Raw genomic sequence first — 13,683 nt, 5'->3', positions numbered from 1 at the left:
CCCCAGAGTTAAGTTTAAGGACTGCTTCATGATAGGAGCACCTCCAGGAGCCAAAGGTACCTCCACCAGAACAGGATGGATAAATGAAGACACTTGGGCTGAGTTCCTCGATCACCTAATACACCACACTAACTGCACCCCTGACCATCCCATGCTGCTAATCCTGGATAATCTTAAAGCTCACATCTCACTTAAGGCAGTGGAAATAGCCAAGAGCAACGGTATTGTTCTGCTCACCCTCCCACCCCACACATCTCATTGCATACAGCCTCTTGACATGACCGTATTTGGCCCATTCAAGACCCAATACAGCCGAGCTCTTGATGGGTGGATGAGAACTAACCCTGGCAAAACAGTCTCCATCTACCAGATTGCAGGACTTGTGAATGAGGCCTTCATATCAGCAGTGACACCACGCCACAACATCACCTCTGGCTTTAGGTCCACTGGGATTTTCCCATATAACCGAGAGATTTTCCCTGATGAAGCTTTTGCACCATCCATGGTGTCAGACCGGCTAAACCCTGAGCTGCAGCCTGCCCCTGCAGATGATCCGGATGGTCCACCCCCTGCAGATGATCCAACCCCTGCTGATGATTTGGATGGTCCACCCCCTGCAGATGAACCACCCGCTGCAGATGATTCACTCGCTGATGCAAATCCATCCACTGCTTTTGGTCCACATGATTGTGCCTCGCCTGGATATGTGTCTCCTCGTGAAATCCTACCACTTCCCAAATGTCCCCAAACACAAACCAAAGGAAAGCGTGTGAAGACAGCCATCCTAACTGATACTCCTGAGAAGCAGGTAATTGAAAAGGCTTACTGGGGATTTCCACCGGGTCCGTCAGCGGCGCGGAACAGCTTCGCTACGGTTTAGCTCCGTCCTCTGCCCGGTGTCAACTCACACTGGGAGCGTTACAGCAGCGTGGCGGAGCATGCTCTGGGAGAGAAAGCTGCCTTTTAAAATGAAGTTGCACTATTAATAGAGTAATTACGGCAGCCCAATCAAATCCGAACAGTGCTTTTAGTCTACAGTAATTATTGTAGTAGCAGCACAACTAAATGGCCCGGTTTTGTTAACTTGCTCAATTTTGGTTGATTTGGTAATTTTCTTTGATTTTTGTGCTTATCTCATCTGTCAGTAGGCTACGTAGCTAGAGGGAGTCTTTATCTGTCTGTTTTATTCATGTTTGTTGCTGAAATACGATTTGGAGGCTGCACGGGTTGTTTTATTTTGAAAGACGGAAGTTTTATTATGCCCATTCAGTGTCTGACTTCCTGTCTGGTGCAATCTGCTCTGTTGAGCTTGTCGCGACTTAGAAACAGCTCCGTCAAAAATAGAAATGCTACCTATTGATAGCGCTGCGGCGCGGAGAGCCGCTGCTGGGACGTTGCTGGCACGCTGCTGAGACGTTCCCGGTGGAGACACTCTCATTGATTATAGTGGTACCTATCAGCTCCGGTGACCGCGGCGCAGCTGTAACGTGCCACTGACGGACCTGATGGAAATTGGGCTTTATAAAGAAAGACAAAAGAAACTGGCAGGGAAAAAGCAAAATAGCAAAGAAAAGGGAAAACCGAAAAAGAAAGCAACCAAAAAGAAAATCGTAGTTAGCAGCTCTGAGGAGTGTGATGTCCCTGTCCCACTTGATAACGTGTCTGATGAAGAGAGCTCTGAGGATGAGAGAAATGATCCAGGAAACACAGATCTGTCCGTGGGTGACTTTGCCATAGTTAACTTTGCAACCAAACACAGGAGCGTCCGTTACATTGGCATGGTTGAGAAAGTTGAGGATGACGAAATCAATCAATCAATCAATCAATCTCTATTTGTATAGCGCCAAATCACAACAGTTATCTCAAGGCACTTTACACATAGAGCAGGTTCTAAACCGAACTCTTCATGTTTTAATTTTAAAAAGACCCAACATTCCCTCATGAGCAAGCACTTGGCAACAGTGGCAAGAAAAAACTCCCTTTTAACAGGAAGAAACCTCAGGTAGAACCAGACTCAGAGTGGGCAGCCATCTGCCTCAACCGGTTGGGGTTGAGAGGAGAGAAAGGAAGGATAGAGGAGAGAAGCACAATGAAAATCAACAATGAAGCTAGAAGGTCCGGGACTGGAATCTGTCATCCGGACATCTACAGGCCCAGATTACCTGTGAGACGAGAAAGCACAGACAACTCCGGGGAAGGAGTTTAGGTTATTGAATGCATTAATAGTACATGAATGTTAATGGATATAGATGGATAGATAGAGAGGGTTCAGGAGGAGAGAGGAGCTCAGTGCATGATGGGAGTCCCCCAGCAGTCTAAGAGCCCTAACTATAAGCTTTATCAAAAAGGAAAGTTTTAAGCCTACTCTTAAATGTAGAGAGGGTGTCTGCCCCCCGGACCAAATCTGGAAGATTGTTCCACAGGAGAGGAGGCTGATAGCTGAAGGCTCTGCCTCCCATTCTACTTTTAGAGATACTCGGAACCACAAGTAAGCATGCATGCTGGAAGTGCAGTGTTGTAGTAGGTACATAAGGTACTATAAGCTCTTTAAGATATGATGGAGCCTGACCATTGAGAGCTTTGAAGGTGAGGAGAAGGATTTTGAATTCTATTCTGAATTTTACGGGAAGGCAATGCAGTGAAGCCAAGATGGGAGTAATATGATCTCTCTTTCTAGTTTTTGTCAGAACATGAGCAGCAGCATTCTGGACCAGCTGGAGAGTCTTTAGAGACTTGTGGGAGAGACCCACATTTGCTATAAAGGAAAATGATGTGGCACATGTTCCTAAAAGTGATGTGGTGAAGAAGCTGCCTCAACCTAAAAGGCCTGGAGGAACCACACGGAGACAGCAACTCTTCATCTTCCCCTTTAATCTTCAGGGCTGGAAGGTAGAATAGGCCTAGTTTTAGAGTATGACAGTATGCTGATGTTCTAATCCAGGTGGATTTAGTCCTGTGTTCTGAGTCCCAGGCTGTTCTAGCTGGTTCTGATTCCTTCCTCTGCTCTGACGCCCAGACACTAGCTGTCTGTGTTCTGACCCCGAGACTGGTTATATCTGTCATTTGAATGTTAATTAAAACATTTTGAATTATATTATGTTGTATTTGATTTTGTTCAGAGTTACTTTCAAGTGTTCGGAAAAGATGTGCTTAATTGACCAATCCCCATGTTTCTGTTACTAGTCTGACATTAGTTCTGGAATGTGTGGTTGTCAAGCTAGCTGTCAGGATTCTAACTGCTACAACAAGTGTTATCGTAGTTTCAGAGTGGAAAAAATAAGTGGATCAGTTTACCCCCAGCTGGTTCACTTTACCCCCTTGATTTCTCTGGTCTGTCTCAGTTTGCCCCTAAACTGGGCTAAAGTGAGACACAAGACCACTTTTTTAAAAACAATCATATTTTCTCTGTCCTTCGTCCTGATTACATTCTGATCATTTCCATCGCTATAGGAAACACCATGAATTAATGGGAAATATGTAAATTTTACTCGTATATCGTTTTAGCTAGCTTAGAGGGGAGCAAATGTAAAACATTTCTCACTTTACCCCACTCTCCCCTACTTCTTTCAACTGTTTTTGAGAAAACTGGTCATTTCTTGTTTGTTTGCCAGTGATTTTATTTTACTATTCTAAATATGAAAAGAAAATCAAACAATTTTTTATATTTCTGCTCATCCCTATTTGACAAGGAAAAAGAAGAAAATCAATTTAACATTTTGTATTTTAAAACAAAAATCAAGCACTCGTTTTTTGGGTGGATTCAATTAAATCACTCGTATTGTTTTGGGTTTTTTTACTCTGTTAGCTTTTATTGCAACAGTAGTGTAAGGATGTAGTTGTTCACCTCCAGGTTTCACCTGGTTCACTGTGTGAGCAACACACACTGAGGGCTCAGCCCCACCAGATGATCCATACAGCTGTTTAATACAGAGATCATCATCATAGCCATAAAGAAGATCTCTCATTAAGACTTTGCTTTCTTATATTTAACCAACCAAAATCAGCAAAATGTCGCTGCCGAGTACTTTCAAACAGCACGCAGGTGTTTGAGGTTGAGCGTTCTACAGCCACTACCTCTGTAGCCGCTTATTGGCAGAGCAACTCTGTCCCCCATTCAGTGTCTGGACCTTTTATACAGAACAGTGAGAGAGAACAGTCTGCCGTGAATAGACTCTCAGAGGAGAGGAGCGCGATGACCGCAAATAGCAGCAGGGGCTAACGTTAGCTGCTCCTCCCCTCCGTCTCAGGCGCAGCTGACTCCTCCGTGCAGCAGACAGACACAGCGGTGGTGAGTTGTGACAATTTAACTCAGTAATTTAGATGCAGTTATGGTCTGCTTGCTTCTAATATCATTGTAACAGTTTATTGATATTTGGAAATTGACTTACGGACTGCCCATGCCTGCTCTGTGTGTTTGTTGTGATAATAATGTGGAGTATCACATGTATATTATTATTATACCTTCGGAAATCCGTCAGAGCGACGGAGAACTTGTGCACAGGCCCCTCTCCACAGCTCTGCCTTTTCCAGGAAGCCACCCACCTTGTCATATAGGGGTTTTTTTGTTTGTTTTATGTTTATTATGATTTTTCATAAACATACAAAAACAAACGCTACAAACAGTGGCCACACAAGTTACATATACTGAGGCCCACTACCTACTAGAAAAAGTAATTGCATACAGTTGTATAGGTATACAGTGGGAGGTGTCATAGCACCTATACTGTATGTTTATACAGTATAGGTGCTATGCACATAGCGCTCAGTCCATTACAATTGACAGTAATGCAACAACCAACAGTCTTGGAAAAGGAAAAAATCTTTAAAAAAGGATGCATACTTTCAAAATAAGTATTTAAAGCTTTTAACAACTTTTATAAAAACAAAATATCTGAGTAATAAATGACAATTGATCACCAAGCAAGTAGAAATCTGACCTTATGACCCAAAGATGTCATTTTGCCAAGTATCCGTGTTGCAATCAGCCATTCCCTTTAAGACAATATTTGTGAGTCTTTTATCTGCATATCTAAAGGATGTCCAAGTATAAGAAAAACTGCCGTTTTACATTTGAATCTGTACGTTAAATATTCCATAGGTATTAACTCAAATATCAATTTATGCCATCCTATAATTGTAGGAGGTGTATTATCAATCCATTTATGCAATATATTTTTCCAGGCAGCGAATGTGAGAATATTGAACAGCCTTCTTTGAGCCTTTAATATGAGGGCTAGGCAATCCAAGGAGTAGAACCTCATGCACAGGGTCAAGATGGACATCAAAAATCAAATTGAGTTTATCAGTAATTTTACCCCAGTACCCCATATGCACACATGACCAAACACAGTGCCCATAACTCCCCACCTCCACATGGCACTTCAAACACATTTCTGACAAACTTGGGTTCATCCTATGTCTCAGCTGGGAGGTAACCTGTAAATGATGCAGTATCCTAAACTGGCTATCTTCGGTTCTGTTACATATAGAGATCTCCTTTGCCAATTGCCGAATTTCTGCCCATGTAGTTTCATCTATTGTGAGATCGAGATCATTATTCCACACCTGTCGCAGACAGTCTGTAGTCATATCACTAGCAATGTTAAATTCAGCATACCCCCGACCAATGACTGATTTCTTGCCCCTATTGAGAAGTAAGCGTTCCATTTTCGAAATCTGGCAGTCAAAGACATTGCTGCTTTGATCCTGAATGAAGCTACGAATTTGAAAAATCTGAAGCAATTATGTGGGGGTAGATCATACTTCTTTTCGATTTCTATGAATGGGAGCACCACTCCTCTATGAAATAAATGTCCCAGAGTTAGAATGCCCCTCTCTCTCCAGATGTTAAACCCACCATCTGAGCAAGCTGGGGGAGACAGTGTATTTGCACGACCTTCCAGCTTTCTTATTGCTTGCCAGGCTTGTAGACTTCTTTTAATTATGATATTATAAGTCTAGGGCAAATAACAAACCATTAAGTTTATCTAGATCTAGCCACACTGATTCTGGGTCATCATTAATCCAATCGGCTATGTAATGAAGCTGTGCAGCCAGCTGATAAGACCTGACATTAGGGACAGCTAAGCCGCCCTTCTCCACAGACATCTGTAACTTAGCCATCTTTAATCGTGATACAGGTTTAAAATACAGGTGTCCTTGCCCTGTAAAGACATATTCAGTTCGTTCAGTTTGCTGAATATATCTGCCAGATAGCACAGCTTTGCCAGCCAGTCTGTCTCCTGGAACAAGGTGGCATGGGGGGATTTGTGCTCCATGAGAAAGGTGTGAACTTCCGATCGTAATTCCAACAGCCAGTTGAGTATTCTCCCTCGAGCCAGCGTACTTCTGTGTGCAGCAGCAATTGTGTGAGTTCAGCTCCCATATTTTCACAGAGGCGGTGAAACAGGCGTGCATTACGTGGCCTTGACTTTATGAAGTTGATCACTTTGATGCTGTCGTTCAAAACGTCAAGTAACACAGGGCTCATTTTCTTTGACGCCAATGCCTCCCTGTGTATCATATAGTGAGTCCACTTCACATTGGGGTTTTCCTTTTTAATTCGCGCTATGTGTCCCCTCGTGCTGCCCGTCATTGTTGCTGCTGCATCTATGCATATGCTGCTGCAGGATTTCCATCTGAGGCCATTTTCACAGAAAAAAGTGTTGACAGCATCAAAAATATCCTCTCCTGTTGTTTTCCCCTCCAAAGTTTTACAAAATAGTATATGCTCATAAATGTCGTCAGTATCGACGTATCTCACAAAAGCAACAAGTTGTGCATTTCCACTGACATCCGTGGACTCATCCAGCTGGAGGGAAAAGGAGTTGCTAAGTTTTCCCACAACTTGCTCGACGATGTCTATTCCCATTTGATCTACTCTGCGGCAAACAGTCATTTGACACAGTCTTTAATTTCTCTGCTGCACTTTTGTCTAGGATGGTCTTGCTATAAGCAAAGACACCACATAAGAGGCATCCAGGGCTTTGGCTGAAGTCGTGGATGCTTTCCGCATCGTGTCTTGAGACAATCTGAATTCAGTGTTTTCTCTTAAAAAACTCAAGAGGCTTACCAACATGACACGGGTGTTTAGTTTGGAGATGACACTTAAGATGTGCCGGCTTCATGGCACTGTTCGCTAGTTTCTCCCCACAGTGCCATGGATGGGTTACAACTTGTGGACTTGAATCCCATAGAAACATATTCCTCTGAATATTGACATTTTACCGGCTGTAATTTTGCCTTTGCCACTTGTCCTTCTGTATTTTCAGGAGCATTACAACTTCACTTTAACCACGACTCCATTGTTTGAGTTGTCAAGGCAGCAGTGATTGACAGATGACGAGGCACGTGCCAGGTTGGGTCATAACATCTGTACTGACAATACACTAGTGAAATGTAAATTGATGTACTGTTTACCACAAAGCAGAAACTTATGGTGTTTCACAATTAGGTTATTAGTGAATGAAGCAGATCCATACATGTTTTTTTTTTTAAATATTTGTTCACATGTTAATGAACAGTAGGCCAAACAATAATAACTTCTGAACATAAATTATTAAAAATGATGAATTAAACATGTGTGAAGTCTACTGAACAGGACTGAATTGCCTTTGATCTCTAAATGATGCATGTGCCTGTACATTTGGGGTGCATATTGCTGCAGATGTCAGAGGTAGGTATGGCATGGCAGTTGAGCTCCTGTGGATGGTGGAGCACCATGATGGCCCTGCTGCATCATCAGAGCATCATAAACCAGCCCTGGTTGCAGGTCCAAGGCTACGTTCACACCGCTGGCCTTAATGCTCAATTCCGATTTATTGATCAAATCTGATTTTTTTGTTTGGCTGTTCATATTACACTTTTAAATGTGGCCTGTCTGCGGACTGCGATGTGAACAGCTCACACTCCTGAAGTGACCCCCATGCTCAGTTGATCATTCATGACGTCACACACACACAACGGTGTTTAGGGAAGCGAACATGGCAACAGCAACAGCTGGTGAAGTTACTGGTAGTCTCACTTATGGTCCATTGTTAAAAACAGTGTGTGGCGGCTTCCGGCAAATTTGTGAGCGGGTGATGTTAAAAAGGAGGAAGAGGAGAAAGAAAATGAATACTTTAATAATGTCTTTATGCGGAGCATTAGCTGTGTTATGCTGTGTGTTGCTCCAGAATAACGTCAAAGCCGCATTAAATGCGACTTGACTGTTCAGATTGCGGTCGCATTCCAAAAAATCCAATTTGTATCCGATTCAGTACCACATTTGAAAGTGGCCTGAATTGGATTTGGAAATGTCACATTCAATGCGACTTGTGCTGTTCACATTGTCAGAAACAAATCAGATATGGGTCACATTTGAGCGAACAAATCAGATTCAGGTCATTTTTAACTGCGGTGTGAACATAGCCAAAAAGGCTCCTTCCAGGGTCTTGAAGCAACCTCTGTAAAAGATGAACAACACATACACTGATAAGTAAATCTTGGTGTAGACACACTGGAAAAACTGGCATTTAACACTATGTTGATATTTTTTACAATTTACTTCAAATGGATAGAAGCACAGATGATACAAACCGCTGTTTCTTCTCTCCTACTCCTCATCTGACCACCTCACACCGGCTCCTCTGCTGGTACTGCTCCTCTCAGGCGGCAGACACTCTGCAGCTGCTTCAGCAGACATGCCAGCCACTGCCACTGCCCTTAACAAAATCAAAATCAAACTATCAGTTATGAAAAGAGCAGCAACAATTATAATATAATGTTATAATTTTATAAGGAACAAACTTAGCATTAGCTACCTCAGAGACAGTTGATGTACCAGACTCTGGCTACATTACACTAGTAACACACGTCTTGGTTAATATTTTTACAATTGCACAAAAACCAAAATGTCACAGCCGTTTGCCAGCAGTGCTCATAGAATCCAACAGAAATGATCAATGTGAAGTTGTTAGCTTGGCTACTATGTTCAGCTTGTTAATTTTCAACTACTAGCAGTTAGCTAATGTTAGCATCGGAAAGCTAGTAAGTCTTACGCATAATTATTTACTTACTTCGTTACTTGACATCACAACAGGTCCCGTTGTATCCTCAGTCAGCTGTTTCGTCAGTGGATGGAAAGTGTTTCACTGAAAACAGGCAGGTAGAGGGGGAGGAGCGGACGGAAGCCCTCGCTCTCCATCCATGCCTACCCCCCTCGTAAAGTGGGGGAATGGAATTGAAATTGCATTTAGCCCTTTCAATTAGTGTGGACGCTCACATCATTATTTTTATAGTTATAGTTATAGTTCTTAGTGTGGATGGTCTTTTACATACCTACAATCATATCCAAGTCCAACCTCTCTGTATTTTATTGGACATAACGGTGTATAAGACGCACCACACTTTTAAATGAAAAAATAAACGCTTACTGTAAAAACATACTGTAAAACACCTGCTTATACACCTGTTTTTACAGTATATCCAATGTAGTTATGGGTCGGATTCATTATGCATGAACAGCTTTGGCTACATTAAGACAAGATCATATAAAGCATGCGAGTGAGTGGGTGTGTTTATATGGGCCTACACTAAACAATCAGAAACAGATGTGGCAACAGCAGCAAGGAAAAATTCCCCTTTAACAGAAAGAAACCCGCAGAACTGTAAGCTGTCTGACTGCTGAATTGTGTAGTGACAACTGTTACCTTTTAATGGTAAATTTTACAGTCCAACAAGAGAGCAAACAGTGCAGGTGAGAATAAGAGTAATACAATGCAAACCAAGCAGTCACAAACTACAAGAAAACAGTACCAACCACAGACCCTCAGGATGCCACCCTCCCAGAAAGCCTTAACACCTTTTACACCAGGTTTGATAGACTGAACACAGACACCCCCTTAAAAGCCCCCTGCAACCCCACGGACACTGTCTTTCAGGTGACACCCACATAGGTCCTGAAAGCTCTGAGGCAGGTGAACCCCCACAAGGCTGTGGGACCAGACGGCGTCCCTCCTAGAGTTCTGAAGGCCTGCACAGAACAACTCACTGGTGTGTATGTCGACATCTTCAGTCTGTCTTTAAACCAAGCAGTAGTCCCCCGTATTTTTAAATCTTCCACCATTGTACCAGTTCCAAAAAAAACAAATCCATCCACTCTGAATGACTTTGGGCCAGTGGCACTCACGCCAGTGTCTAGAAAAACTGGTTCTCACACATCAATCACATGGTCCCGGGCACTATCGACCCCCTCCAGTTCTTCTACCGCCCCAACCGCTCAGTGGACATCGCAGTGGCGTGGCCATTGCTTTACACCACATCCTGCACTCCTGGACAGCAGAAGAACGTAAATCAGAACGCTGTTCCTGGATTATAGTTCTGCTTTTAATACCATCCACCCGGGCAGGCTGACTGAGAATCTGACAGACCTCGCGTCCCAACTCCCACCTGTAGTTGGATCTTGGATTATCTGACTGAAAGACCACAGGTGGTGAGGATGGGAAGGAGGGTGTCTGCAGAGCTTGCCGTCAGCACAGAATCACCACAAGGCTGCTGTCTCAGTCCAAAACTCTTCAACCTCACACATACGACTGTGTCTCCACTAGGGATGGGCATGATTAATTGATGATCGATAATTGATCGCTAAAAATGTTGTCGATCACATGAAATTTTTATTGATCAAACGCTGGTTTCAAATAGAAGTTGTGTTGCGTAGTGTAAATCTTTAAGCAATGCAATGAATTTCACTATGTGGCAGCAATGAGACATCTTACCAACGGGGGGCAATATTTGACAGAGAAAACGGCTCAGCTACCTACCAGCTGCTGTAGATATTAAACATGAAGAGGTCAAGGCGAAGTTTGGCGTGGGACCTGATCAAACTAAAAATGACGTAGTTCATTGTAAACCTGCACCTTGGCCAGGCTACCCAGGATAGCACAACAATGCCTCTGCATCCCGGCTACTTCGGTCCCGACAGAGCGTTTCAGCTGCTCGACTGACTGTCACCAGGCTGCACTCACTGATCCCTGAGCATGCTCAAATGCTAACATGCTAATCAACAAGAATCAGTAGGCTGGAGTTACTTTACTTTGTTAGCAGTGGACAGTCACTACTGTAGCCTTTAGGTGAGTCACTCTTGTTGTTTTATGAGGCTCAAGTTAAATGTAGCGAGTCGGGCTACAGGAATCTGGTGAACGACATTCTTGCCTATGGTGAGGTGAACGATATAAGCCTCAACACAGACAAGACAAGCGAGATAATAATGGACCTCAGAAAAAATCCATCCTCCCCTGCAGCCCCTCATCATCAAGGGGACTGAGGTGGACAGGGCTGACAGTTACAGATTCGTGGGGCTACAAGTAACATCTGATCTGAACTGGATTTTGAACACTGCTGCCACAGTGAACAAAGCCCAGCAGAGACTGTACTTCATCAGGCTGCTCAGAAAAGCTGGTCTGCACTGTCGCCCTCTCACCCAGGTCTACAAAGGACTGATAGAGAGCATCCTCACTGTCTGGTATGGAAACACCACACAGACAGAGAGGAAGGCCCTGCAAAGAGTCATAAAGACTGGAGAGAGGATTATCAGAATGGAACTACCCTCCATGGACACAATTTACTGTCAAAAAAGAGGAGAGAATAATCAGAGACACATTACATCCAGCTCACCCCCTGCTCAAACACAAAAACTGCACATACAACCTTAGACACAGACGAACAGCATCACCACAAACAGAACACGCTTTTTTAAGAGCTTCTTCCCTGCCACAGTGAGACTCTTGGCCAAAACAAAATGAACTGATGTCCTGACCTACCTCATAGCATATTATATTGTCTCCTGGGCCTGTGCAATTTAAATTGCAATCTACACTTCTATATAGAGTTTTATGTAATTTACAATGCTCTCACTTTCCCTTTATATAGGGTTTTATGCACTTTCCTTTTATTTCTAGAGTAGTATATGTTTTATAGATTTATGTGTCTTTCTTGTGTGTCTTTTTAACTTGACTTGACTCTCTGAACAAACAACCGCACAAGAGTTCCTATGTGCGCAAGCACAAAAGGCAAAAGGCTTGATCTTGATCTTGAATATCCAATTTCTTTTTTTTCTCTTTTGACTGATTCACAGACACTCTCTGGTCTACATGCGGACACATGCAGAGGAACAGCACACAGCAGAGTAGGGAAATGGAGAAGCAGGGGAAGCAATTAATCAAATATTAAACACAACAATGTAAGCTGGTCTCTACGCTAAAAGTCCTGACCTCACACCCTATTCACTATCATTGGCTTGGGAGTACGCACTTAATGTCCAAAGGTTGTTGCCCAGAAGCCCCCTTAAGATGGAGGCTGGGGTCTCTGCAGATAAATATACCGCTTTTTAGCGGTGGGATTGTTTTATTAGCATTAATTGTAAATTACTTATTATGTATTAGCATTTATTGTGAGTTTGGTTACTGTACTTGTGTAACAGTAATGTCAAAACTTCTGTGGATGGGCATGTATGGCGTTAAGGTTTTAGATTGGTTTGTGTCTCTCATTCTGTCTCTTTCTTTCTGTCTGTTATTCATCCTGACTGTGTTCAGAGCTGTGGAGAACTGGAGCCTAGAAGAAGAGGGAGGAGCTACTGTGGAGTTCATTGTCCTCAGGAGACAGGTAGGCTAAAAGGCTCAGCGCCACTGAGATGAGCCTGTGTGCTTCTTTTATCTGTTTATCCCTCTCCATCTATCTGTCCATCTGTGCTTTATCTGTTCTTGCCTAACTGTGTAGGTGATGAAGATGAGTCGCCGGCTGGCGGCACTTGAGAGGCACAACACTGAACGGAGGAATACAGAAGTTGTCCTGTTTTCACTGCTATTCTCTGCTTGCCTGCTCAACATGTGGCTGTGGATCCGGAGATAACACAAACTTGCACATTTATCTGACTAAACTTCCGAGTACTCCTTCAGGAAAATATAAACTTTAACACTGTTTGGAATTGCTGTGTGTTTCACGTGAGGGTGTTTTCTTTTCCTCATTTGCATATTTCCTAATATTTTCAGCATTCAGAATCAACAGCAAAGGCTACAGTCAACACTCAATAATCATGCAGAGAGTTTATACACTCACTCTCACTCTGGCTGTCTTCATGTCTCTTTCCCCTACAGATTAATATTTCTGGGAAATGCGGGACTTGATGAAAGTGTGTAATAAATGACAACACACGTGAGAATTCTCAGATATCACATTCAATTTTCTTTCTCGATTCAAGCCAGATGTACAACTTTCAATGTAATCTCAGCTGTCTGTAACCTGAAAGTCAAACAATAGTACATACACACACAAGCACACATACCTGCCCTCTAGAAAATATGCAACCAAGATGTATCTTACCAAATGAAGCTGGTAATACTGTGATAAGGGCAAAATGCTTAATACAAAGATCTTTCAGTAGAATTACAGTGTTGTATAGAGGTGATAACAACAGACTGCAACTAATTCTAGTACTATTTCATAAATATCACTCTGTTAGCATTATGTCAGACACAATGTAGGAACTGTCAGAACACTTCATTTCTGGGTGGCCAGACTGGTGGAAAATGTTTAGTTTTTGTTTTGCTTGAAAATGTATACATAAGGTAAAATAACTCCAGTTTGCAGTTTGTCATGATGGAATGTGACCTTAGAGCTTAGTTTTTGTTAATTTATTTGTGCTGTGTA

The 13,683-nt window shown here is 42.8% G+C and overlaps 1 protein-coding gene across 2 annotated transcripts in view; it reads left to right on the top strand.

Annotated features, from left to right (window-relative positions):
• The window catches only part of LOC128371875 (mitochondrial fission factor), a 38,272-nt gene extending 24,728 nt beyond the window's left edge, over nucleotides 1-13,544 (top strand). For both annotated transcript variants that reach the window (XM_053332258.1, XM_053332257.1), the window contains exons 7-8: nucleotides 12,570-12,639; nucleotides 12,754-13,544. In XM_053332258.1, coding sequence (XP_053188233.1) covers nucleotides 12,570-12,639; nucleotides 12,754-12,885 — 202 coding nt within the window. In that variant the 3' untranslated portion in view covers nucleotides 12,886-13,544. The remainder of the gene's footprint in view (nucleotides 1-12,569; nucleotides 12,640-12,753) is intronic.
• The last annotated feature ends 139 nt before the right edge of the window (nucleotides 13,545-13,683 follow it).

Source organism: Scomber japonicus, chromosome 13 (genome assembly GCF_027409825.1).
Source record: "Scomber japonicus isolate fScoJap1 chromosome 13, fScoJap1.pri, whole genome shotgun sequence".
NCBI lineage: Eukaryota > Metazoa > Chordata > Actinopteri > Scombriformes > Scombridae > Scomber > Scomber japonicus.
Note: the sequence above shows the minus strand (reverse complement) of the source record. Positions and strands in the feature narration are given on the sequence as shown.